The following is a 24,631-nucleotide window of genomic DNA, read 5'->3' as shown; positions in this document are numbered from 1 at the left end:
ATAAGGTATGATGAATATGTGTGAATATGTAGAAATATGTATGATTCGGACTATTCCTATTTATATTGTGATTTTCGTGATACTTATTAACCCCCCCCCGGGCCTGCGTGTCTGGCCTGCGTGTCTGTCATTTTCCCGAGGTCAACCCTCCATGGTGTCAGCCTTGCGTTAGTCAGCCTGCTGTCAGCCTTATTTTGATCCTGAACGATGCGGAATGTCGGTCCTTCATTAATCCCTGCAAGTTTTTCCGATTATTGATAGGAAGAAGAAAAAAAAGTTGTGAAGCTCGAAAGTCGTCGTTCGTTTCCTGTGCGATCTCGATATCTTTTTTCTTAATATTCACGAGCCATTCCTTTCAATTAATAATAATGGCGCCACTCGATAAGAAGAGAAAGACTGGTCCTACCAATGATTCATTCATGCGATCAAAGAAAATCTCAGAATCTGATGATCGACCTTCGAAACGACCCAGGGCAGAAGAGAAAGAGGGGAAAAGCACATCTACCACAAAACCACCACCAGCGACCAAAATTTCAAGAGTCAGGGAGGAGGAAGTGGCATTCCCAAGAGGTGGTGCAAGTGTTTTGACTCCATTGGAACATAAACAAATCCAGATTGATGCCACCAGAGATGTTCTATTTGAACAATATGGTGCCAAATCTTCCAAACCTGACGGGGAAGATCAAGAGGGAGGAGATGCTACCAAAGTAAGGAAGAAGGGAAAGGGTAAAGGCAAGGGCAAAAAGAAAGCTCATGACAGCGAAGTTGAAGAAGACACTGTCAAAATTGAAGGATTGAGCTACAAGGTATGTATTACAAACCACTAAATACTGTAGTTGACTGCGGCTTACAATTCGCAGAGACTAGTATCGGGCTCTTTAGTTCTTGGCCAGGTGTCCCAGATCAATGCTACAGACATTGCTTTGTCTCTGCCAAATAACCTGACAGGCTATGTACCCATTACTTCGATCTCGGATAAAGTTACAGAACGAATTGAGGCGATTGCGGCCGCCGAGGAAGATGATGCAGACGATGAGCTCGAGGTGGAGGATATTGACTTGAAGAAAATGTTTTCTACGGGTCAATACCTAAGGGCATATGTTGTTTCTACCAGCGACGATACAAATACAGCCACACTATCAAAAGGAAAACGAAGAATCGAATTGTCCCTTCGACCACAACATGCCAATAATGGCGTCACTCCACAAAATCTCATCACCAATACCACTTTGATGGCATCTGTTACGAGTGTCGAAGATCACGGTTTAATTATGAACATTGGGCTTGAAGATTCTGGTATTCGTGGTTTCATGGGCGCAAAAGACATTGGTTACGAAGTAGTATTGGCCGATGTGCAAGAAGGTGCAGTGTTTTTGTGCATGGTCACTGGTCTGAGTTCTAACGGGAAGACTGTCAAACTATGCGCAGACACTCAGAAGATTGGCAATGTGAAGAAATCGAACTATCTCACAGATGCTCCAACAGTTGACGCCTTCCTCCCAGGAACTGCGGTCGAGACCTTGATCGTTGATGTCAGCTCCAGGGGCCTTACTGGAAAGGTCATGGGCATGGTTGACGTTACTGCAGATTTGATGCATTCTGGAACTAGTGTTATGAACCAGGAGCTGGAAAAGAAATTCAAGATCGGGGCTAAGGTCAGAGGAAGAGTTATTTGCACCTTTCCAAATTCGGACCCTCAAAAACTTGGTATCTCTCTTCTTGACCATGTTACGTCGTTGTCGCAACAGCAAGCGGGGAAGCCCGGAAACAAAGTAAATCCACTTGACACCCTACCTTTGTCTACCATCGTCGAAGAAGTTACAATCAAGAAAGTCGAGTCTGGAGTCGGTCTTTTTGTGGATGTGGGAGTCAAAGGGATTCCTGGGTTCATCCACATCTCTAGAGTCAAGGACGGCAAGATAGATACGTTGGAAGAAACAACGGGGCCATATAAGGTAGGCTCGGTCCACCGTGGTCGTGTCCTTGGTTACAACTCTCTTGATGGCGTATACCTCATTTCTTTGGAGAAAAGTGTTCTGGAACAGCCTTACTTGCGAATTGAAGATTTGAAGATTGGAGAGGTTGTAAAGGGAAAGGTTGAAAAGCTCATCGTTAATGACAAAGGTGTCGGCGGACTACTGGTTAATTTGGCCGAAAACATTTCTGGACTTGTTCCAGAAACTCACCTGGCAGATATACAATTGCTTCACCCCGAGAAGAAATTTAAGGAAGGAATGGCTGTTACGGCACGTGTTCTCTCTACAGATCCTGGAAAACGACAAATTCGATTAACGCTCAAGAAGACACTCGTCAATTCCGAGTCACCTGCTGTGATCTCGTATGATGACGTAACTGTTGGGATGCAAAGTCCTGGTACTATTGTGAATATTTTGAAGACTGGTGCGGTAGTTCAGTTTTACGGCACTGTTCGAGGGTTTTTGCCCGTCTCAGAAATGAGCGAGGCCTACATACAGGACCCTGGCCAACATTTCAAAATCGGACAAGTCGTCAACGTTCATGTTTTGAAGGTCGATCCTGAGGCCAAGAAATTAACTGTTTCTTGCAAAGATCCTTCTGTCTTTGGACTGGCACAGCAGAATGCGTTGAAGAATCTCAAAATTGGCGAAATCGTGTCCGCTCTTGTCATAGAAAAGTCGAACGACGACATTTCTGTCGAGATTCAAGGACTTGGATTGAAAGCGATACTACCTGTCGGTCATCTTTCTGATGGATCTGAGAACAAAAGCCGTTCTTCGTTCAAGAACATTCGCGTTGGTCAAGTATTGTCAGATCTTGCTGTCCTGGACAAGCTTGAGCAAAAGCGTTTGATAGTCCTGACGAATAAACCTGCACTTGTCAAGGCCGCCCAAAATAAGACTTTACTGAGAATGTTCGATGATGTCAAGGAAAAGAAGACAGTACATGGATTCGTTAAAAACATAACATTAACAGCAGTATTTGTGCAATTTGGAGGCGGTCTTACAGGGCTTCTGCCCAAGAACAAGATACCCGAGAAGAACCTTCGTTTACCAGACTTTGGATTTAAAAAATACCAAACAATAGAGGTCAAGGTTCTCACTATCGACCATGGACAACGGCGATTCCTTTTATCTATGGCTGATGCAACTTCCGACAAAAAGTCGAACGAGCCTTTAGCCCCTGGTACCAATCTGGAAGCTGTGAACCCTATCGATGAAACTATCAAGAGTATTGACGACATTACACTTGGTCGCCTGACGAAGGCAAGGGTTTCGTCCGTTAAAGATACTCAAGTAAATGTGCAACTTGCCGATAACATCCAAGGCCGAATTGATGTGTCACAAGCCTTTGACTCTTGGTCGGAGATAAAATCCAAAAAGCAGCCTCTCAAGTCATTCTCGCCAAAGCAAATTGTCGATGTTCGTGTTTTAGGAATACACGATGCGCGTAACCATCGCTTCCTGCCTATTAGTCACAGATCTGGCAAGACCTTAGTCTTTGAACTATCCGCTAAGCCCAGTGATCAAACTGAGTCTGCACAAGATCCTGTATCCTTGGACAAAATTGAAGTTGGCTCTTCTTGGTTAGCATTCGTCAATAACGTTGGAGCGGATTGCCTCTGGGTAAACCTATCTCCAAGCGTGCGTGGCCGAATCAGCGCTCTAGATGTATCAGATGATGTATCATTACTCAAGGACCTAGCAGCAAATTTTCCAGTTGGATCTGCCATTCGGGTTCACGTCAAGGGCGTCGATGTTGAAACAAACCGTCTAGATTTGTCTGCCCGCTCTGGTCAAGATTCCGAAGCCCTGACTTTTGATAAGCTAAGCCAAGGCATGATCGTACCAGGAAAAGTAACCAGAGTCAATGAAAGACAGGTAATGGTACAGCTTACTAATAGCATCTCTGCACCAATAAATCTCACGGACCTTTGCGACGACTATTCAGAAGCTGATCCTTCGAAATACTCCAAGAATGATATTGTTCGTGTTTGCGTTACTGATATCGACGTTCCAAACAAACGCGTTCGATTATCGACGAGAGCATCCAGAGTGATGAATTCATCAGCAGCAGTTCAAGATCCAGAAATATCATCCATTTCACAACTGAAAGTAAACGACATCGTGCGTGGATTTGTCAAACATGTTGCTGACAAGGGTCTGTTTGTCAACTTGGGTGGTAATGTGACAGCGTATGTTCGAATTTCCGACCTTTCGGATTCTTATATCAAAGACTGGAAATCCGAATTCCAGGTTGATCAATTGGTCAAAGGCAAAGTCACAGTTGTCGACGAGGTTTTGAACCATGTTCAATTGAGTCTTAAGCCTTCTGTTATCGACAAAGATTACGTTGCGCCTTTGACCTTCAATGATATCCAAGTGAACCAAGTTATTACCGGCAAGATTCGCAAAGTCGAGGATTTTGGTGTCTTTATTGTTGTCGATGGCTCTGCAAATGTGAGCGGCCTTTGTCACCAAAGTGAAATGGCCGAAAAGCGTGTTCACGATGTCAAAAAACTGTACTCTGAAGGTGATGCAGTTAAAGCTATCGTATTGAAAATGGACACCGAGAAGAAACGCATTAGTTTCTCTATGAAAGCTTCACACTTTGAGGACGGAAGCGAGTCTGACGATGAGAGTGATGATGACGGTGTGGATGGCGTCAAGCTTGACAGTATGGACATCGATGATGATGATGACGACGACAGTGAAGGCGGTATTGACCTCGATGATGTGCAAGACCTTGAAAGTGCCGCAGAGGACGGAGACGATGCCTCGGATTCTGACGAGGAAATGCCTGATGCTGAAGGCGATTTCCCTGCTCTTAGCGCAGGCGGATTTGATTGGTCTGCTGATCTCCTGGACCAAGCTGATGGCCAATCCAATGCAGATTCCGATGACGAAGCCGCCGAAGAGAAACCCAAAAAGAAGAAGAGAAAGGCGGAGATTAAGGTTGATAGAACAGGTGACCTTGATGCCAATGGGCCGCAATCTGTCAGTGACTTCGAGCGTCTCCTTCTGGGTCAGCCAGACTCTTCCAGTCTCTGGACCCAGTACATGGCTTTCCAGATGCAACTCAGCGAGCTAGGCAAGGCCAGAGAAATTGCTGAGCGTGCCATCAAAACTATCAACATGCGCGAGGAAACTGAGAAGCTTAATATCTGGCTCGCTCTTCTCAATCTGGAAATTGCTTATGGAAGTGATGAAACTGTCGAAGCTGTGTTTAAGCGAGCTTGCCAGTACAACGATGCCCAAGAGGTTCACGAGAGACTAGCTAGTATCTATATTCAATCTGGCAAAAACAAGGTAAGGAATACTTCCATATAATCTCAAAAAAATATAAGCTAACAGCCATACAGAAAGCCGATGAACTCTTCCAAGCTCTCACTAAGAAATTCTCACAATCCCCCAACGTTTGGGTCAATTATGCACACTTTCTTTTCAATACTCTCGGGGCCCCTGACCGTGGTCGTGCTCTCCTTCCACGTGCAATTCAGTCTCTTCCTCCACACACCCATCTTCCCTTGACGCTTAAATTTGCAGCTCTAGAATTCCGCTCTGAACACGGCTCTCCAGAACGTGGGCGCACAATTTTCGAGGGTGTTTTGGCAAAATGGAGTAAGCGATTGGATATCTGGGGCCAGCTTTTGGATCTGGAAATTAAGGCAGGTGATAAGAGCATTGTAAGGGGTGTTTTTGAACGAGTAGCTCGAATCAAAGGATTGAAACCCAAGGGTGCGATGGGGTGGTTCAAAAGATGGACCGAGTGGGAAGAGACTAATGGTGACAAAAAGTCACAAGAGAGAGTAACAGCGATTGCTGCGGAGTGGGTCAGAAATAGGTCTGGAAAGAAAGATGATGAGGAGTGATAGTCATCATGGTGAACCAGAAGATACCAAAAAAGCTTTGTACGGGCAATAAATTTTGATTGGGAAGGAAATGAACGGCGTAATGTAAATGTAGCACTAAATCAATCAAATTTTATATGTTAAGTAGATCATGTGCTGTATTCGATGACTTTCACAAAGAGATAATGTAGGCTACAAATAAATTAATGCTAAAGCTTTGAATAGCCAAAAATTCTTTTACAATGGTGTATAGAAGCTAGACAGGAATCTAATGATTCTTTTCAACTGTTCCTTGAAGCTTTCCTGCCTCGTTCTGCTGTTCTCGTAAAGCCTGCAGACTTTCGTCTAGAATGGCAATTTCCGCATCAACCTTTAACAATCTTTCCTTCAACATTCCTTCATACTCGTCATCAGATAATTTCTTCCACGGCACCCATTTCGAGTTCATCCAATCACCCCCACTCTTTTGATTTCCACCGTCCTCCAACCTCAACTCCTCCATCTTTCTCTCGTCCACAGCATCGTAGATCTTCTGTCCCACATATCCAGCAGCCCCAAAAACGACAAACCCAGGAAGAATATTCTTTGGGCCACGCAGTATACCTCCAGTAGCGCCAGCAAGGGAAGCAGCTAGGGAAGTGGAGATCGCTTTCTCTTGCGGCGTCGGGTATATAGACGCGGTCCTGTAACGGGAGAGAAGGGCAGTACGGGTTCCCCAGAAGGTGGTACCAAGAATGCCCCATTGAATAGAGCTGGCGACGGCGAAGAGAACTGGAGTTTGAGACACAAGGATACCAGAAAACCCACCAATTATAGTGCCAGAAAGTGCTGAAAGTGCTTGTTAGCTTTGATAGTATCAGAACAGTGGTAAGGTAACATGATTGATGTGTATAATTTGTGAGAGGGATAAGCGAGTTGTGTGAAGATTCACACGTGATAATGAATCGAAAGAGCTGCTGGGGCGTACAAATGTTTCTGTCTCTACAAATAGGAGATAGAGATGGAACGAGACTAGGACATACCAGAAAGGCCACCAAATTGTAGAGCAGGTTTTACAATATCCATCAACTCAGGAGGTAAATCACCCGATCTGGGGTCTTGGGACTGATTGCTGGGAGCCATTGAGGGAGAAGAGTCTTCCTTTGCTCTAGGAGTTGTCATATCGTCTCTTATTTTTCGAAGGGAACAAGAGTTTGGCTGCATGATACTAGTATGTGAGCGTCTGAGATTTATATCATGATGTTATTCCGATTCTGAGGCTCCACTTGTCAATCAACCAACATAAAATTGGTATAGATAACCTCTAGTCTTGACTGAATGAAGAGGATGAATATAAATTCCACCTACATATTTACTGTGCAATGTCGTGTCTTTATCTGACTGAGATATCAAAACTGCGTACCTACTAGTACCTGCCTATGTATATACGAGACGGGATTTATATCTAGTGGGTACTTAACTATTTTATCGTATCCAATGGGAGATAATTCCCTCCTTAGAAAATCCAATATATAAAAATACGAATTATCTATGAAATGTGAATATGTAAATGTAATAATTATTGATACGACTTCGATGAAAAATTCCATATCATTGAACAAACGCAAATTCACTAACACAGCGCCAGTGAAAGAATTTGCCCCACTAGTTTCGCACAACCCTTGTCAAACTTCGCACTTTTAATAATTCTTCCATTTTGGAATCTAAACCCACCACGAAGAACCTCGACCTCTTCTTACCCATACACAAAAAGATATTCGACGAGCCTCGAATATCCCAAGGAATACCTAAACCTTAAATACACACGATCGATTGAAGGGACTTAGTAGTACCTTCGATACTCTGTCTCGGACAACGCGCAAACACTTTTGCGCAGCGTCCTAAGAAAAAAAACCGCAATCATGGGTAAGCGCTCCCCCTCACCTTTCATCGACTATCGCGACCATGATACTGTCGGTGTGGGTCTTCAAACTATCGAGTATATAATAGCTAATTGTAGTTGTGCCATAGCTCCTAAGAAGAAGGACCAGCAGAAGATGTCCCTCGGGTCCTTCTTGGCTGACGAGAGTATGAAAACACCTACCGTCCTCGCACAAGAACCTTTTTCATACTGATATCGATGTAGAGTTGGGATCATGGGCCGATGAGATGGAAGATATGCCAGTTTGTAAGTTATTCTATTCCTATATCGATTTGGAGCCTTGCTAATTTCCATCTATTACAGCCGGTATGTGAATACAAACGCACATGGATCGTGGCCAATTTCGCAAAATATGAATACTGATTATGATAGACTCACGTCCTTCTGGATATGGTGGAAGCAGCAATGAGAGACGTACCTATAGCTCTACCACTGGTACTTATGGCAACAATGCCGGAGGTAAATCTCTCCCATCACCTTCCTTCAAATCACCCTTTTCAATGATTTTCTAATTCTAACCTTCAATAGGTTATTCCGTTCGCGAGGAACTCCCTCTTCCCGACAAGCCACCGTACACTGTTCATCTTGGAAACCTTTCATTCGATGCTACCGTCGGCGATGTTAACGAATTTTTCGTCGGCTGCGAATGTATCAATGTTCGCATCATTGAGGATAAGATGGAGATGAAACCAAAGGGATTCGGATATGCAGAATTCGGCTCTTTGGAGGGTCTTAAGTCCGCCTTGACTTTGAACCAAACTCAGTTCCAAGGACGTAACATTAGAATCAGTGTTGCTGACCCTCGTAAGTTTGATACCCTTCGTACTTGCGCTATCCACTAATATGTGCTACAGCGAAGGATCGTGGTGACCGTCCAGATGTACGAGAGCTTGGAGACTGGAGTAGAAAGGGACCCCTACCTGATTTACCGGGCCGTGGAGGAGAGCGTCGCCCTTCGGATCGAGGATACCAATCTAGCCGTTTTGGCGAGGAAGGCGGCGAGCGTAGAGCCCCCCGTGAGCCCGAAAGTGATGGCAAGGTTCGAGACTTTGGAAACTGGGAACGAAAGGGTCCACTTTCACCCCTCGCCCAACAGGAGCGTGCTCCAAGAGAAGGTGGCCGACCCCGAACAAACGATGGACCAAGAGCCGAAGGTTTCAGAGACCGCAAAGCTTCACCAGCTGCCTGGGGTGAAGGTAGATCTCAAGGTCAAGGCTCTGGCTCGCAAGAAGGATCAAGACCACCCAGACGTGAGTTTCAAGAGCGACCCACCGCTGAGCGTGCGCCCACCGCCGCCGATCAAGACAATCAATGGCGTAGCAAAATGCGACCCGACCCACCAGCTGCACCAGCCGCAAAGTCACCTGTTCTATCCCGTGAAGGGAGCGAGGCTCCAGCTTCTCCAGCCCTCCCATCTGCCCCAACTGGTGGTAGACCAAGATTGAACCTTGCAAAGCGCACCGTTTCCGAGGCCCCTGCTGACTCGTCCTCGTCATCTGCCGCAGGTGATGCGAAGGCAAGCCCATTTGGAGCTGCTCGTCCAATTGATACTGCCGCAAAGGAGAAGGAAATTGAGGAGAAGCGACAACAGGCCATCAAAGAGAAAAAGGAGGCCGATGAGAAGGCCAAGCAGGAGAGAGAAGCTGCAAAGGCTAAGGAAACTGAAGACAACGAGAAGAAAGTTGAAATCATGCAACGTGAAGGCGAAGAAGCAACAAAGGAAGGAGAGACAATTGAAACTGAGAATGCAAACGGCGAGATTGTTGACGATAAGGCTGTCAAACCAAAAGAGATTGTTAGAGATGCCAAACCTAAACCATCTGACACAGGAGCCTGGAGACGTCCATCTGGACCTAAACCACCCAGGGATGACATTCCAAGAGGACCCAGGGGTAGAGGTGATTATGCACCAAGAGGCCCACGACACAATGATGGAGGAAGGAACCACAGACAAAATTCAAATGGCGGAGGACAAAATGCGACTGCACCAGCCCAAAGCCCTGCTGCTACAACTGAAACTGCAGTCATGGAAGAGGATGGCTGGAGCACGGTGTCTAAACCCAAGAAAAATAACCGTGGTGGTAACGCAGGCCAACGTGCTATTGCTTCTTAGATAACAGATTTTAAGAGGCGTCAAGTTTTCAATGAAACATTGACAAACCGGGCCAGCATTCTCGGTGCACTGAGCGTGACTCTGCTGCTCCTGCATGGCAAAAAGATTAATTTTCTGATGCTCAATTCTCAAAACGATTTCCTTCGGCGTTGGATTCACATAAATCTTTGTGCCTAGATTTTCATTATGCCCATGTTTAGCCTCACTGGTCCAGAACAATATCACAGACCGACAACATAAACAAAGCTTTTCTGGAATTAACTCTACTTTGCTATACTAGTAAAATCTGGATTGAATATGGGCGGTCTTTACACCAATGTTATCTACCTCTTCGGGGCGCATGGTGTTATTGACTGGCATGTTAGACTATCTGTCATATCATACACTTGGGTCTGTTGGGGTCTATTGTGTGTTGTTTCACTGGTCTGCTCTCCTGTTTCCCAAAAAGTAAGCCTGGGCATACAAAAGTTATCTATCTTGGAGGAATAATGGATGATCCTCACTCTCACATTCCCCATGTTTGTTCATACAGCCAATTGCGTGCTATCATCCTATTATATTTTGACTGCAATTATGGATTCACGTCTCTCAACGACCCTATCAGTAACAAGATGAATTTGAATGATAACGTGAAATAAGATGACCATGATTTCAGAATGACTGAGGGTTTCCTGTGCGTCTTCCGTTGATTGTTGTATCTGTGTTTGCATCTTTGAGATTTTTATTTGTATGTTGCTAGGGAATGAAAGAAGAAAAGAGATCTACTAAAGTCATCTCTAGATGTCCAATGTGAAGAACTAACAGAATTTAAACAAAATTGAGCGAATAATATATTTGCTAACTACCTGGTACCTATGTATATCACAACAGTAATCAACACATGAAAGGGTTACATCCAGTCTGTGACAATAGCATTTTTATACTCCTAGGTATACTGTTTGATCCCGTCACTCTTCACACATTCTAACCGGACAGCCTGGTTGTCAAATAACGAATTGTAATGATATGCACATTTCCTTGGCTAATTCCTTTGCTAGCATTAAGATATAAGATATAAAGCTATGCTCTCTTGAAAGTTTTTTCCCTGATGTTTTCCTTGATAATGTGCAGTACGTTTTTTTTTGTCAAGTGTTATCCGGGATAGAGTTATTCCGATTTTATTTCCACTCATTCCAGAACAATCTCTTAATATTTCCTTAAAAAGTCCCTTAATACGGGAGCTAAACATGTCTAGTGCACAGTAGGTCAGGTCCATGATCAGTTTGTCAAAAGCATTTCCTTTATTGTTCTCAATTTCTATAAATTTCTATTCCCACAATATATTGATTGATCAAGCAAAAGTGTGTAAGGAGGTACATATTTAACACCCACAACATTCATGATTCTCTATTGATTGTATGTAATTCATACTTTTACTAATATCATGAATTATCATGGTGAATTCTAAACTCTATTTGGTGGTATTCAGACACGTGATCAATACTAGTGTAGATCTCTGCATAACAGCCCTTTGAGTCGTGCCTGCCTGCAAGTCTTTATTATTAGTCCTCTATAGATTTACTCTTTCAAGATATACACTGCATACAATACATACCTCCTTCAACTTTCACATCACTCAGCCTTTACACCCATCTTAGAATTACCAGCGAGCATATTTTAATCTATTATTTTGTATTTGTTTACTCTCTTTCTTATTCTGAAAATCTGCAGGAATGAGCTTGAATTTCGGACTAACGAACATTAAACCTGTGGCACCAAAATTCAAATCCGAAAAGGTTCCAAAACAGAGGCCGACTTTATCTAGTAGGACATCCAGTAATGGCCTTCGAATTGGGACACCTGTATCAAAATTCACTGATGCCCGTGGCAGACTAGCCGTCCCAAGCCCTCCCCCCGAGGCAGGAAAGAAAAGGAAAGAAAGAGAAATCAGCGGAAGCCGTAACACTAAGAAAAACGCAAGCCTAACTCTTCGAAAAAGCCCGAGTCAACAACCGTTGACAAGTGATAGCGAGGAAGATGAAGAGGTGGCCGTGTCTTCCAAACGGGCCAAGCCGGAAAATATCGAGCCCGATTTGAAGAGGAATCTGAAGGACAAGAAAGCCTTTTCGACGGAATCCGATAATGCGCAAGGCTCTACATGTAGAATGATCCACGCGGCCGATGTCATGATGACGAAACGCACGGCTAAGAGCGGCGAGAAAGTTTGCGATAGAAAGAAGGAAGAGGGTGATGCGGTCCTTCTCAGATATCCCAGTGTCAGTCGAAGAGAAAGGTAATGTCTACTAAATTCAACTTCTATATTCTGATGTCAAACCTAGCTAATCAATGCCGTCACTACAGATACCAACTCATCTCCGAAGGTGAGGTTATCGATCCCGCAGGAGAAGATTTGATCAACCCTTATGACGAAATACCAAAGATTGTGGAAATTGTAAAGGATGAATATTTGACCGAGGAACAAGCAGCGGAGTTTGCACATCCAGAAACAGGTATAATTCGGAAAATCAACAAAGCGACGAACAATATTACTTGGACTCTGTCCACCGCAAAAAGGCCCCACGACAAAGAGAAAATGAAGGGGCTGTTGCTTGAGTTCAGGAATGCTGTGGGGGCTTATAATGACGCGCTCAGCACTCTCACCAAAAATGGATCGCTGGCGAAAAACTTAGAAAATAAACACTCACTATCGTCTAAGCTTCTCAAGATGGTACTCCAGCAAGTTTACGACCGAGCAGTGTCTCCTCAAGTTGACTTGACTAATAAATACCAAAATGGCACGGATTATGTTTACGGCGAGCTCACATTCCCATTCATTTCCCGAATTCTCAGGGAAGACACTCGGATGAAATCTGATCAAGTTTTCATAGATCTTGGTTCGGGAGTAGGAAATGTCGTCGTGCATGCCGCGCTACAAGTTGGTTGCGAAAGTTGGGGTTGCGAAATAATGCCTAACTGCTGTAAGCTGGCTTCCTTACAACAGACGGAATTTTCTGCACGTTGCAGGGCCTGGGGCCTCAGCGCCGGGTCAGTCAACCTCGAGGAAGGGAATTTCTTGAATAACGAAAACATTCTCAAAGTGATGAAGAGAGCTGATGTTATCTTGGTTAACAACCAAGTCTTCGCGCCTGCTTTGAACCAAAGTCTTGTGAACCTATTTTTGGATTTAAAAGAGGGTTGCAAGATTGTGAGTTTAAAAACTTTCGTGCCGGATGGCCATGTCATTAATTCTTACAATGAACACAATCCCATCAATTTACTGCGAGTCGAAAAGAAGACTTACGCAGAAGGCGACGTTAGTTGGCATTCCAACGGAGGAGATTACTACGTTGCTACGAAGGACAGCACTATCGTGGCTAACTATCACAAGACCCCAAAGGATAGAAAGACACGGGGGGGTCGGGTTAGATGATTTGTGAATTTGAATATACGGTTTCCTTACATAGTTGATACCATTGGGCAGGTTATTATTGGGTACTTAAGTACAAAGCGATATCACAGCAAGTTGGCATAGAGTAGATGTTTGGAAAAATGAATGTATTTGTAACAGCAACCATTATTCGTTCACTTATTATCCTTCTCGGTGGTCTTAAGACAGAGCGTGATAAGCTTGGATCAAGCGTCAATTTCTTGCATCAGGTCCCAAACCTCTTATTCATTTCATCTGCCTCCCTGCCTTTCTGAGCCATCCACCTGTCAATCAACTCTTTATTCTCCGCTTTTGCTCTTTTCTCATTCTGCTCTGCTATATTAAGCTGCAAATTCAGAGATATCATCTCATCCTGCACATCATGAAACCCCTTGGTCTTAGCTCGCAACTCCTCATCCCGATCCCTAATTTTCCTCTCTAAAATATTTCGTTCTCGAGTTAAAGTTTCTAATTGTTTGGACACTGAAGCGCTTTTGGTGCGTAAAGCCTGGAGTGAGGTTTCGGTGGTCTTCAAACGCGATTGGAAGTGCGAAGAGGAACGGAGTGCTTCGGACAAGGAAGCACGGAGCTGAAGGACCTCGGAGGAGGTTGCATTTTTGGATATTGCTTTTTGAGATGTGGCGGAAGAAGAGAGGGATGAGGGGTTGGCGGAGGTAGATGAGGTGTCGTGAGCAGCAGCAGCAGCAGTTTGAGCAGAGACTTTGTCGAGCAGCTGAGTATCTTTTGCAAGTTATTAGACTTGAGACAAAGTTCATTTCAGAAGGGGTGCCATACAAGCGTCTATGAAGGAAGGATCAAAGCGCTGGTAGCTAGTTTGTTCGCGCTCATCGCGATCTTGTAGAGCCCTTATATAATCATCGCGCCAGGAAGCCATTGTTTCGTTCTCTTGGTTGCTGACGTATAAGTTGAGGTTTCATTGCTTTGAAAATCCAGGTAGTTATTCGTCAATAAACAATCATAGAATGCGATCTCTTTCTACCTATAGTAGATTTCCACGAGGAGTTGAATTTATGAATAATAAGGGTTGTTGATGAAAAATTCAGCCTGGTAGTTTCATGTACGAGAAGCTGCAAGTGTATGGATATATAAGGAAGTTCTCTAATGCAGTAGGTATGCATGTGTGAATGTGTGCTGGTACTGTGGATGAGCTGTAGCCTCTTGTGGTGGGATAGACCTCGATAAGCAAATACTGATAGGACCAAGCGGCCGGCGCTAGCGGGTTTCCGATGGATGGCTGGATAGCTGAATGGCTGGATGGGGCAATTTGTTGAAGAGGCACGAGCACGAGGCAAGCACTAAAGCTTAAAGTTACCGATGTAATGTTCCTCCTCCTCGATTAACGTAACCAAACCTATATTAAGTATTACACCAATACATACATAACCCGAAGTCTTGAAAGGAAAATAAGAATCCTTTCCATCACGACCGAAAAGTTTCTCTATTCTACGTGCTTACACTCCTTTTTTGTTCAAGAAAGAGATCGAGGCAAGGGAGAAAGTTAGCGCTTCGTGAGGAAGATTAGATCAAGCACAAGCTAGGCAAAGATGGCTTCACGCAAGAAGGTTTTATTGAAGGTAAGGACTGCTGTTGAGGATCTGATGATTAGTTTGGTGCTGATCTGAGATCCGCAGGTTATTATCCTCGGCGATAGCGGTGTAGGAAAGACGAGTTTGATGAACCAATATGTACGTCGAATACCTATCGAGCGTCTTTCAATCGCGACGTATACGCCGATACTAGAGACTGATACCGGATTAGGTCAACAAGAAATTCAGTGCAAGCTACAAGGCGACTATTGGGGCGGATTTCTTGACAAAGGAAGTCCTGGTCGATGATCGATTAGTTACTATGCAGGTGAGGGCTTCACGCTTTTTATGGCAACCTAGGATTTGGTAGCTGATGATTGGATATAGCTTTGGGATACAGCAGGTCAGGAGCGTTTCCAATCGTTAGGGGTCGCATTCTACAGAGGAGCGGATTGCTGTGTCCTTGTCTACGACGTGAACAATTCAAAGAGTTTTGATACATTGGATAGTTGGAGGGATGAATTCCTGATCCAGGCCTCGCCCAGAGATCCAGAAAGCTTTCCGTTTGTAAGTTTGGCAATCTTACGGGAATTCGACATGGCACTGACAGTCACATAGGTCGTTCTAGGCAACAAAATTGATGTCGAAGAGAACAAGAGAGTGGTAAGTTTAGTATTGGAGCGATTGTATAATATCTTTGCTAATCGTGGTTCAGATTTCCTCAAAACGGGCTATGACTTTCTGTACTTCAAAGGGCAATATTCCATACTTCGAAACAAGTGCAAAAGAGGCCATCAATGTTGAGCAAGCCTTTGAAGGTAACTAACTTTCGAGTTTCTCGAACAGATCCTAGCTAATTCAAATCTAGTAATTGCAAGAAACGCCCTAGCACAGGAGGAATCGGAGGAATACAACGGAGATTACTCAGATCCAATCAACATCCACATCGAGAACGATAGAGATGGTTGTGCCTGCTAAATGGCACTTGGTTGGGTCCGGAAAGCATTGGTCTCGTTTTCTCTCTCTCTACTCTACCCTTTCAACCACTGAGGGAATTATACTGGAAGTTTTGATGAGAAGGTCGTCAACTGTACATAAGGATCATTCTGGCGCTATTGGGTCTGCGATTTTCTTATTTCCTTGATGATACAGAACGCATAATGAGAAAGACGGTTTTATAGTTCTGTAATGAAAGCATCTTTGATTGAACCAAATTATTCGATAGAACAAGTAGTTATCTGTGATAGATGTGAGTCTTGTGCGAAGTAGAGTAGTGCAACATAAATCGACATTGAAACAAGGTTACCTTTGGACCCCCTTCGAACCCCATTCTCTTGGATAAAGTTTTGGTTTGATAACGATTAGCGCAAAGAAACTATCTGGGTACATATAAGCCAAGCGATAAAGGGCTATTTATTTTCCTCAAATGAGAATGTCTTGGTTTTAGTTACAGTAATGTAAGCCTTCACTTGGCGTGGCTTTCACTTGATAACTTGTGTTTCTGTCTCCTACTCAAAGTCTAACTAGCAGAGGGATTGTTAATGATTGCGATCGCGTGCTAAATCCTTCGTATTCCGAATTCACTGCTACCTCATCCATATAGGGACCTATCACGCATCGAAGACGAACATCGGATTCGCACTTCAATAATATCTACATGGCATCATAAGACCTATTATACTATTAAATGCATCAACATATATGCATATGTCTACGACCTCCATGATCTTTTGGAATTCCAAACGAAACTCACATCATCAACATCGCTCGGATTTCAGTTGCATAGGTGGGATATAGATAAGATAAAAGGCGTTTAAAGGACGAGATCTCGCAACTTGATCCAAGAACAACGGCGCAATCAATTCAACTCGGCGCGATGAGTGCGTCGGCGGATTCTGCTACAATGCAGACACACACTCAGAGAATATCGCTGGAAAGGACGATCACAGGCACAAGTGCAACTGCAAGTACCGGTAGTAAGAATGTGGGATTCAGAGCCGGAGTTGGCCTTGAGAATGTAGCGCGCAGGACTCTGGGGATGGTATTATTGGGAGTTACAGTGATGTTGTGGACGAGTAGTAATTTTCTTGCCAGTGTGAGTATGCTTCTCATTTGGCAAGCTTCGGATATTGAGCTGGGAAACTATCAAGGAATTCGAATACCCAATACTAATACTGAGATTGATAGTACATATTCGCCGATAATACCTATTCGAAACCATATTTTGTTACATATATCAACACATCATTCTTTGCTGTATCGTTGATTCCTATATTTCTACGAATTTCGAGAGAGCATGGCTGGTCACATGTGAAGGATTCAGCTGTGGACTACTATCATGACCAATTATCAGAATACCGCACTGGGCTCCAGAATCTCCGCAAAGGGCGGTATCGCCAAGGATCCAGTCGAGAAGACCAAGAGTACGATTCTATGGGCGCTTCTCATTCCCGACTCCTAAGCTCTACCGACGACCTTGATACAGATCTTCCGCAGCCACAAGAACAAGAGAAGGAAGACAGGTTAAGTGTATCCGAGACCGCAAAACTTTCTCTCGAGTTCTCGCTTCTCTGGTTCATAGCCAATTATCTCGTGGCCGGCTGTCTCGAATACACATCCGTAGCCTCCTCCACAATCTTGACCTCCACTTCCTCAATTTTCACACTTCTCTTTGGGGCGCTCGTTCGTGTCGAATCCTTCAGCGTCCGCAAACTCCTCGGTGTTCTGGCTTCCTTCGTAGGCATCATCCTCATTTCGTCTGTCGATCTAGGGAGTACGGATAATGACTCAAACCGTGGGAACTTTCCCCACAAATCCCAAGCGCAAATTGCGATTGGCGATATTATGGCTTTTGGGAGCGCGGTGATGTATGGGCTATATGCGGTTGTAATGAAAAAGCGCTGCGGTAATGAAGATCGTGTCGATATGCCGCTATTCTTTGGACTCGTTGGATTTTTCAACGTTGTGTTTCTTTGGCCCGGTTTCTTTATTTTGCATTTCAGTGGCATAGAAACTTTCGAGCTACCTCCCACTGGCAAAATCTGGCTCATAGTATTATTGAACTCGTTAAGCAGTTTTATAAGCGACTACTGCTGGGCGTATGCGATGCTGTTGACAACGCCATTGGTAGTGACTGTAGGCTTGAGTATGACGATCCCGTTGAGTTTGGTGGGCCAGATGTGGTTGAATGATCAGACAAGCACTGCGATTTATTGGGTGGGTGCATTGGTTGTGGTGGGAAGTTTTGTGTTTGTTAATCATGAGAGTAAGGATGAGGAGAAGGGGGAGCCAGGGGATGGAAGAACCATACCCATCGTGATTGTTGTGGATCATGATGAGCGAAGAGATGAAGTGGTTTAGATCTCTAGAGGCAAGGAAATTAGACTTGGAGTTTTGTTTCGAATTTGGGATGCATTCTAATGTTCTTGGAGGGATATACTTGGGTCCATTTTAGTGCCATAGGGCCCGGATATTGGATCTAGTTTTTGAGATTGCATCTAAATCTATAGATAATTTCTACATCGTTTGTATGTTAAAGAATCGAACTGACAAGAGTGAGCTTTGCCTTCATGCCCTGCCATCTACCTGGGCTTGACACTTGCATTGAGCGCCAATTGGCACTCACACTTAGGTACCATCTCATCCACCGGAATAACGTATTTGAGATATCATCAAATCCAACACCGTAAAACCCAAACAAAACTCATCATCAACCCCAATCATGGTATTGTGAAATACACTAATTATCACCCCAACTTGAACAACTAATATCCCAAACGCCTTAAAGGGTATCTAACGCAAAATCTTTCATAAGGTTACCCGAACCCATCTCTTGCTCCTAATGCTTTCTCCCATCCTTACAATTAACATGCACGACTTTATGCTTAGGAGAAGAATTTCCACCTTCAATAACCACAGCTGTAAGCTTGCCGCCTTTCAAACACCCCGTATCCAAGCCCATACTGTATCTCTCTAATTGGAGACCTCGCTTGGAGTCGTGGCCGTAGATGACTGTAGTGCGTTCTTTCTTTGGTAGTTTCTTCTGATGTTTGTTCCAGACCTATTGGTTTTTGTGGTTAGGAAGATTCTGAGATAGTGGCATGTGAGCAGCTCTTACCTTGTTCCAATGTTTCCCATCTCTTTCGTCGCTGGGTACCCCATCAACCAAAGTCCGCATGTTCATAACCATAAATGGATCCTGTCTTTCCAATTCAACTCCGGGAGCCAGCCCAGCATGAACAACCACCACCTGCTCCATTCCATCCAAATGGCCTACTCTCAGAATCACAGGGCATTTCTTCAGCCACTTAATCCTCTTCTCCCCCAGCGCCCGCACCAATGCTCGATCCTTGTAATCTCCATGATTGAAGCTAATCTCCTCCAACCCATCGACTACTTTCTCCGGATCTTCACTCGGGCCAGGTGCATCCATCTCCATCTCCTTATGCTGTGCTATCATATCGGCATGTGCGAGAATAATCCTATCCTCATGGTTTCCCCTCACGGCAGAAGCTCCGATTTTCATGGCAAGATCAACCACACCTGGAGAATCGGGGCCTTTGGATATCATATCGCCAGCCAATATCAAATGGTCGTGTTTCTCATCGAAGTTTACTTTGTCGAGTAAACTCACCAACGCATCTTTCATTCCATGCACATCGCCCACGATGATTAGGCGATTTGGTTTCCTGTGTTTGCCTGTCTGCGGCAGGTAATTCGAAGGTAGATTCATTAGGTGTATCATATCTGTAAAAGCGGGTTGCGCATTGGTTCCATATTCGTGTTGTATAATCTCTCCACTCTCCTCGTCCATGGTTAATTTGGCATGAGATGTAGAGCTTTGGCGGAAGTAAACTGTATATGGAATCCAAGTGAAAGTAAAGGCGAGTAGGAGATAAAGGATAATGTTTCTTTTCGAGCGCGCATTTTTCTTCTGGGGCCGCATCTCCAATGGAGGACCGGTGGCGTGGATAGGTAGTGACGGCATCCGTAAGGATATGCTGTGGTTGCTGGTGTGGTTACATATGACGTCCACAACACAGGTCGAATATGCAACGAGGGAATAGAAGTTCTGGTTCGTTACTTATAATCTTCTTTCAAAGGAAATGGGCATGGATCAGCCAACGGCCTGTGAATTGAGATGGAGTTTGAGACGTTCCCCTTGCGAAAGTTTACAATCACTTCTTCGTTCTGATAATTCTCCGTCTCGATTAAAGTGCATTCATATCAGATCATATGATATTTGTGAAAGACGAAGAAGCTGACGAGATGAGGATATACTTGGCTTGCTTCGCCAATACGGCAAAACGGCATCCCGATTCGTGAAGACCTTGATGTCTCATTATCCTTTCATAAAAGATGAGTGATGACCAGGTATATACTGTACCTACAGCTCGGTACCGGATTTGATACGTGCAATGCACAGTGAGGTTGGGGCACATGATGTGGGTTGACGTAATAACCCGCCATTGCTAACTTGGCACTTCACGTCAAAACGTTTCTAGTGTCACGATACACGTTGCGCACACCCGACCGGTACGTGTAGGACAGCAATGTCGTATTGATCACGTTATGTGAGATAAGTTACTGATTCCATGTAGCATGACAGCCGAATGGTCCGAATACAACTTCTCAGAACTAGAGAAGACCGTCATAAGTATGTATAATCTGATTCTTTCAACGGATGAAGTCGTAATGGCATCTGCAGCCAAGGGTTTAGAAGTTTATCAGCACAATGAGCATCATGAGCCTGATAAAATCTCCGAGGGTTGCACTAAACCACGCTCCTCGACTTTGATTGATAGGCAGCAGAGGCAGCATAAGCTACCACTATAGTGAGCTCCAGGACGTAGTAGTAGTGATCACAGAGTTTGCTTGGGATGTCAAACCTCCCCTATTGCAGTGGTTTGAATGTCTGTATAAGGATTGGAGATTGAAAGTACATATTTCCAAGTCGGCTCTTGCCCTTAGTTAGTTTCAACAACTGCATCAGGGTCTGATTTGTTAAAGTGTACCATTTCTATTTAGCTTTCATGCATAGTTCATGAGGCTAAAACAAGGTTTAGCACCTACATATTGACAATGTCCCATTTCCAGTCAGCTCTCAAAAATGGTTCAAGTGTCTGTATGAGGGTAGAGTATCTAATATTTTGAGAGTGTGCACTCTCGATCAACTGTTGTGGGTATTCTAACTGTCTGGCTAGGGGTTGTATATTCAAATTAGGGTCAACACAGTCCCCGAGTGGAATTCGTGTAAACTATAGTTAGGGACTTTGCCGCACGAATGTGATACCGCTGGGCTTTTGGGTCACTGAGTTCGAATTCATAAATCATACTTGGAAATTGAGAAACTATCCTAGTTATAGCTATCTAAATCAATCAGAGAAGTATCGATTGTTCAAAATAAAAAGGGATATCGATCTCTTGACAAACTCTTTATAACACCCTCGTTTTGGAAATCATTATTATCAAAAGCTCAAGACATGCTAGCAAACAAATGGTTGAACTCCCGCCACGCTAATCCAGCATCGTCGCAACAACATGAAGAAGATCTAGAAAAAAAAGTTCTATGCTTCGTCCATATACTCGCCTTCGTCAACGTCGTTTTCTTCTCTTGAACTGTCGTCATCGTCGTGTTGTTGCTCGCCTTCCTCACCGCTATCTTCTCCTTGATCTCTAGTCTTAGCAGCTCTGCCAGTTCTAGTCTTCTTGCCTGGCACTTTCTCTGAACTGGGACCGCCAGCCTGAATAATGACTTCCCCTGCATCTCGCTCTGGGCTAGCAGAACCGTCACTAGCAGCACCATCTTGGACTTGTCCTGGGATTGAGCCTGCACCCAAGCCGGGGTTGGCAATCCAAGGCAGCTCTTCCTCCAAGATCCTGGTGCAAGTCAAGTACCTCAACGGCTTGCTTCTTACAGTCGTACGAAGCTGAAGGTTGTCTTCCAAAAGATCGGCGATGATAACACGATGGTCATCCTTGATAACTTCAACAGCATCAGCGAGACACTGCTTTCCTTTGGTCGACATGGCAAAAAGTTGATGGAACTCATCCGCGGCGTGTTTGTCGATATAATCGCAGCGAAATACGGTACGATAAAATTCTACGCCACCATCTTCGTGACGATGATGTCTGTTCGCCATAATAGAAGACTGAAAGAATTGACGACACATTGTTAGAGCCTGCCAGTAGTAGATGTCGGAGCCATAATCCGCGCGACCTGGGATCTTGTCGGGAGTCTCTCTCCGAATTAGACGTTGCGGATAGTATTGCAAGAGCCTCCTCTCTACGTCGATCTTCTTATCTCTAAGCTCACGACACTTGCGTTCCGCAACTTGAAGGCAGATTTTTCCGTACTCAATGTGGTCAAAACTGCGTTTGTTGATGAGACCCGGAAGCTCGAGACCACCCGCAATGTGAATGATCGATTCACGAAAGATAATCGCCGACTGTAGACGAACAGCAACATCAGACCATGCCTCAGGGGCCTTTGCGACGTGGACCCAGAGCTTCTGGTTGATCCGTAGAAGATAACTCTCAATATATGTACGGACACTAGGCAAGCTGCCTATAAATGCGGCGGCTTGTAAGATCGAAACGCAATCGGTAATGTACAGGTTTGCACCGCCGTCATCGATATCGTCTGTGAGATTGGGAGGCATGTTGTATAACATTCTGAAAAGGTTGTCATAGGTTCTTTCGAACGACACCTCGCCAACGCCATTGAAAGCACCAGCACCGTTCAAGGTAAGCTTTCCTTTCTTCTTTTCTGGCTGTATCAGAATTCAAGTTAGCAATTGTTTGAATTTGTTGTGGATATTAGAGACTTGTAAAAGTACGAATTTTTTCTGGACTTTCAAGACTTATAGTTGTCTGAGAGCGTTTTGTGACATGCGTGACCACAATACCACGCAATATCAAGACTAGTATAGAAAACTTAAAACTTACAACGCAAACGAAGTCTCTGAATCTGTGGTCATCAAAGGTACCAAATGGTATCATCTCAATCCACCACCTAATAGTGTGTGCTTCGGTGCGCATAGTCTTGGTGATGTTTCTTGGTGCAACATTTTTGAGAAGGGCGCCGATTTTTGGCGCGTAATTGACAAGTTGCCATGAATGAAGTTTCCAGTTTTTTCCTGTGGGTGACATAATGAGAACGTCCCCATCAGGAGGAAATGGATTCTGTGCCGACATATTGTTCTAGAAGGATGAAGGTTGGTAAAGGTTGGTAAGGGTTGATGTTATTGAGAGGAGCAAAGACAGAGAGAATGTCTTGTATCTTATAAGTAGAGATAATACAATGAGCCAAGAGAGAAAGCAAGAAGGAAAAAGGGAGGTGCGTGGTAGGTGGTAAGCTGTGAAATATTCTAAGTCGGAATTCCTCTCTGAAACGAGAATATTCAAAGTACCAGAGAGTGGAAAATTACAAATATTAATAAATGCGCTTGGAGCCGAGATTAAGAATCAGAAATCTCTGTTGCTTAGACAATTAGATAGAAGACGATTCACTTGGGAAGACAAAGTAGTCATGAGCCGTAGCTGTGATATCGGTTAATAAGTACTTTCAGGTTCTGTACTAGGTAGGAATTATTCAATATTCCTCTTTGTGGATCAAAGTAACAAATTCAGAGGATAAAGATTTGGGCCAACATCATGTTCTTTGATTGATCATCTATTTGAGAACTCACCTACTAGGAAGTCCTGGTTGTAAGGTCAAGTTGAGCTCTTAAATTCATCCCTTTCTGTCTTTCTGCTTTACAACGTTTTGGATTCATCTAGATTTGTTTATATCTGTGTCTTTTGGCTTGAACTTCAAAGGGAAATTGAATACTTTTATCCGAAATCTACCAAGTGCAAAGAATTCATAAGACAAGTCAGTATAAATTCACCAAAATCCTGAACCACCTAGGCAACTTCATCCTTAAGATTCATTATACCATATAGATAGAAAGTATCTTGTTAAAGCAAAGAAAGTGAGAGAGCCAGTGTAACATAGTTTACCTCAAATCATCTCGTGAATCATAGTGACTTTCAAATATTTATATATCGACGATGCGCCAGTAGAAAGTTAAGCATAAAAAGTTATTAGAAAAGAGTGACTTGTTTGTTATGACACTTCATCTTGGGATTCTAATAGATCTAGTTAAATGAAAGATAGATTAGAGCTCTAAGATGTCAATGATATGGGTGGATTTGAATGTCTTTCTGAAAGCACCTCGAATAAGGTCAAGACTTAATTTGTTGATTATGCTCTAAAAGATATATAAATGGTTGTTGCAAAGGCTCTTGCTTCTATCATCAGTTGACCTCTCTTTGGCTGACTGAACTTACATCTCATAATTCAAGATCTACCTACCAGTCTACAGAGTCATATTCTGTGAGATTGTTTCACTTGCTACTCTCCCTCTAGTCTCAACAAGCATAATAATATGAGAACCTTTGAGCGCCTTCGATCGATGAGATAACAAGCAAGTATTTATCAAACAATAATGAAAGAAAACTAATTGTGTGTCCAATTTGCTTGCGCCCCCCTCCCCCCCCCCAAAAAAGCCATCATACATCATTCATACTCTCCTCCTTCTCCTCATACCCTCTTCGATGATAGCATCACGTTGCTACCTTGAGGGCTTCCCGCAGCAGTCGATGAACTCCTCAGATATTACGCATATGTTTCAAAATTTCTTCCCTTACCAGCACCCATTCGAAGTCACCCATGTACTCTTGTCGTGTTTGCATCTTTTGCACCTACAAGTCATCCTCCATCATCGCCTGCTTTGACAAATGAGTTTGTGAGGTACGATTTCTCATTTCTCAT

General features: G+C 43.9%; 9 protein-coding genes across 9 annotated transcripts; 5 read left to right on the top strand and 4 right to left on the bottom strand.

Annotated features, from left to right (window-relative positions):
* Positions 1–368: 368 nt before the first annotated feature.
* Positions 369–5,848, top strand: EAF01_003297 (uncharacterized protein; the record flags this gene model as incomplete). Its single annotated transcript, XM_038911551.1, has 3 exons — positions 369–806; positions 861–5,285; positions 5,339–5,848. The coding sequence occupies 3 exons, from the start codon at positions 369–371 to the stop codon at positions 5,846–5,848; spliced, it is 5,373 nt and encodes a 1,790-aa protein (XP_038772786.1).
* A 128-nt stretch (positions 5,849–5,976) lies between these two features.
* Positions 5,977–7,399, bottom strand: EAF01_003296 (uncharacterized protein). The gene is made up of 3 exons (XM_038911550.1): positions 7,175–7,399; positions 6,850–7,080; positions 5,977–6,655 (listed from the first exon to the last, which is right to left on the bottom strand). The coding sequence occupies exons 2-3, from the start codon at positions 7,028–7,030 to the stop codon at positions 6,096–6,098; spliced, it is 741 nt and encodes a 246-aa protein (XP_038772785.1). The 5' UTR covers positions 7,031–7,080; positions 7,175–7,399; the 3' UTR covers positions 5,977–6,095.
* Positions 7,400–7,728: 329 nt separating this feature from the next.
* Positions 7,729–9,861, top strand: EAF01_003295 (uncharacterized protein; the record flags this gene model as incomplete). The annotated part of the gene is made up of 5 exons (XM_038911549.1): positions 7,729–7,894; positions 7,953–7,994; positions 8,121–8,207; positions 8,277–8,552; positions 8,603–9,861. 5 exons carry the CDS (start codon positions 7,729–7,731, stop codon positions 9,859–9,861), a joined length of 1,830 nt encoding a protein of 609 aa, XP_038772784.1.
* A 1,479-nt stretch (positions 9,862–11,340) lies between these two features.
* EAF01_003294 (uncharacterized protein) lies at positions 11,341–13,423 on the top strand. Its single transcript, XM_038911548.1, has 2 exons — positions 11,341–12,133; positions 12,202–13,423. The coding sequence occupies exons 1-2, from the start codon at positions 11,574–11,576 to the stop codon at positions 13,268–13,270; spliced, it is 1,629 nt and encodes a 542-aa protein (XP_038772783.1). The 5' UTR covers positions 11,341–11,573; the 3' UTR covers positions 13,271–13,423.
* Positions 13,424–14,409, bottom strand: EAF01_003293 (uncharacterized protein). The gene is made up of 2 exons (XM_038911547.1): positions 14,063–14,409; positions 13,424–14,008 (listed from the first exon to the last, which is right to left on the bottom strand). Exons 1-2 carry the CDS (start codon positions 14,160–14,162, stop codon positions 13,494–13,496), a joined length of 615 nt encoding a protein of 204 aa, XP_038772782.1. The 5' UTR covers positions 14,163–14,409; the 3' UTR covers positions 13,424–13,493.
* Positions 14,410–14,832: 423 nt separating this feature from the next.
* EAF01_003292 (uncharacterized protein) lies at positions 14,833–15,792 on the top strand (the record flags this gene model as incomplete). The annotated part of the gene is made up of 7 exons (XM_038911546.1): positions 14,833–14,862; positions 14,920–14,973; positions 15,047–15,142; positions 15,202–15,381; positions 15,433–15,477; positions 15,530–15,632; positions 15,683–15,792. The coding sequence occupies 7 exons, from the start codon at positions 14,833–14,835 to the stop codon at positions 15,790–15,792; spliced, it is 618 nt and encodes a 205-aa protein (XP_038772781.1).
* A 281-nt stretch (positions 15,793–16,073) lies between these two features.
* Positions 16,074–18,174, top strand: EAF01_003291 (uncharacterized protein; the record flags this gene model as incomplete). The annotated part of the gene is made up of 2 exons (XM_038911545.1): positions 16,074–16,909; positions 17,002–18,174. Exons 1-2 carry the CDS (start codon positions 16,691–16,693, stop codon positions 18,172–18,174), a joined length of 1,392 nt encoding a protein of 463 aa, XP_038772780.1. The 5' UTR covers positions 16,074–16,690.
* A 478-nt stretch (positions 18,175–18,652) lies between these two features.
* Positions 18,653–19,627, bottom strand: EAF01_003290 (uncharacterized protein; the record flags this gene model as incomplete). Its single annotated transcript, XM_038911544.1, has 2 exons — positions 18,653–18,874; positions 18,932–19,627. The coding sequence occupies 2 exons, from the start codon at positions 19,625–19,627 to the stop codon at positions 18,653–18,655; spliced, it is 918 nt and encodes a 305-aa protein (XP_038772779.1).
* Positions 19,628–21,380: 1,753 nt separating this feature from the next.
* EAF01_003289 (uncharacterized protein) lies at positions 21,381–23,010 on the bottom strand (the record flags this gene model as incomplete). The annotated part of the gene is made up of 2 exons (XM_038911543.1): positions 21,381–22,586; positions 22,762–23,010. 2 exons carry the CDS (start codon positions 23,008–23,010, stop codon positions 21,381–21,383), a joined length of 1,455 nt encoding a protein of 484 aa, XP_038772778.1.
* Positions 23,011–24,631: the final 1,621 nt, after the last annotated feature.

Source organism: Botrytis porri (genome assembly GCF_014898465.1).
Source record: "Botrytis porri strain MUCL 3234 chromosome Unknown BPOR_004, whole genome shotgun sequence".
Taxonomy (NCBI): Eukaryota; Fungi; Ascomycota; class Leotiomycetes; order Helotiales; family Sclerotiniaceae; genus Botrytis; species Botrytis porri.
The sequence above is the reverse complement of the archived record's forward strand: the minus strand, read 5'-3'. Positions and strand labels throughout refer to the sequence as shown.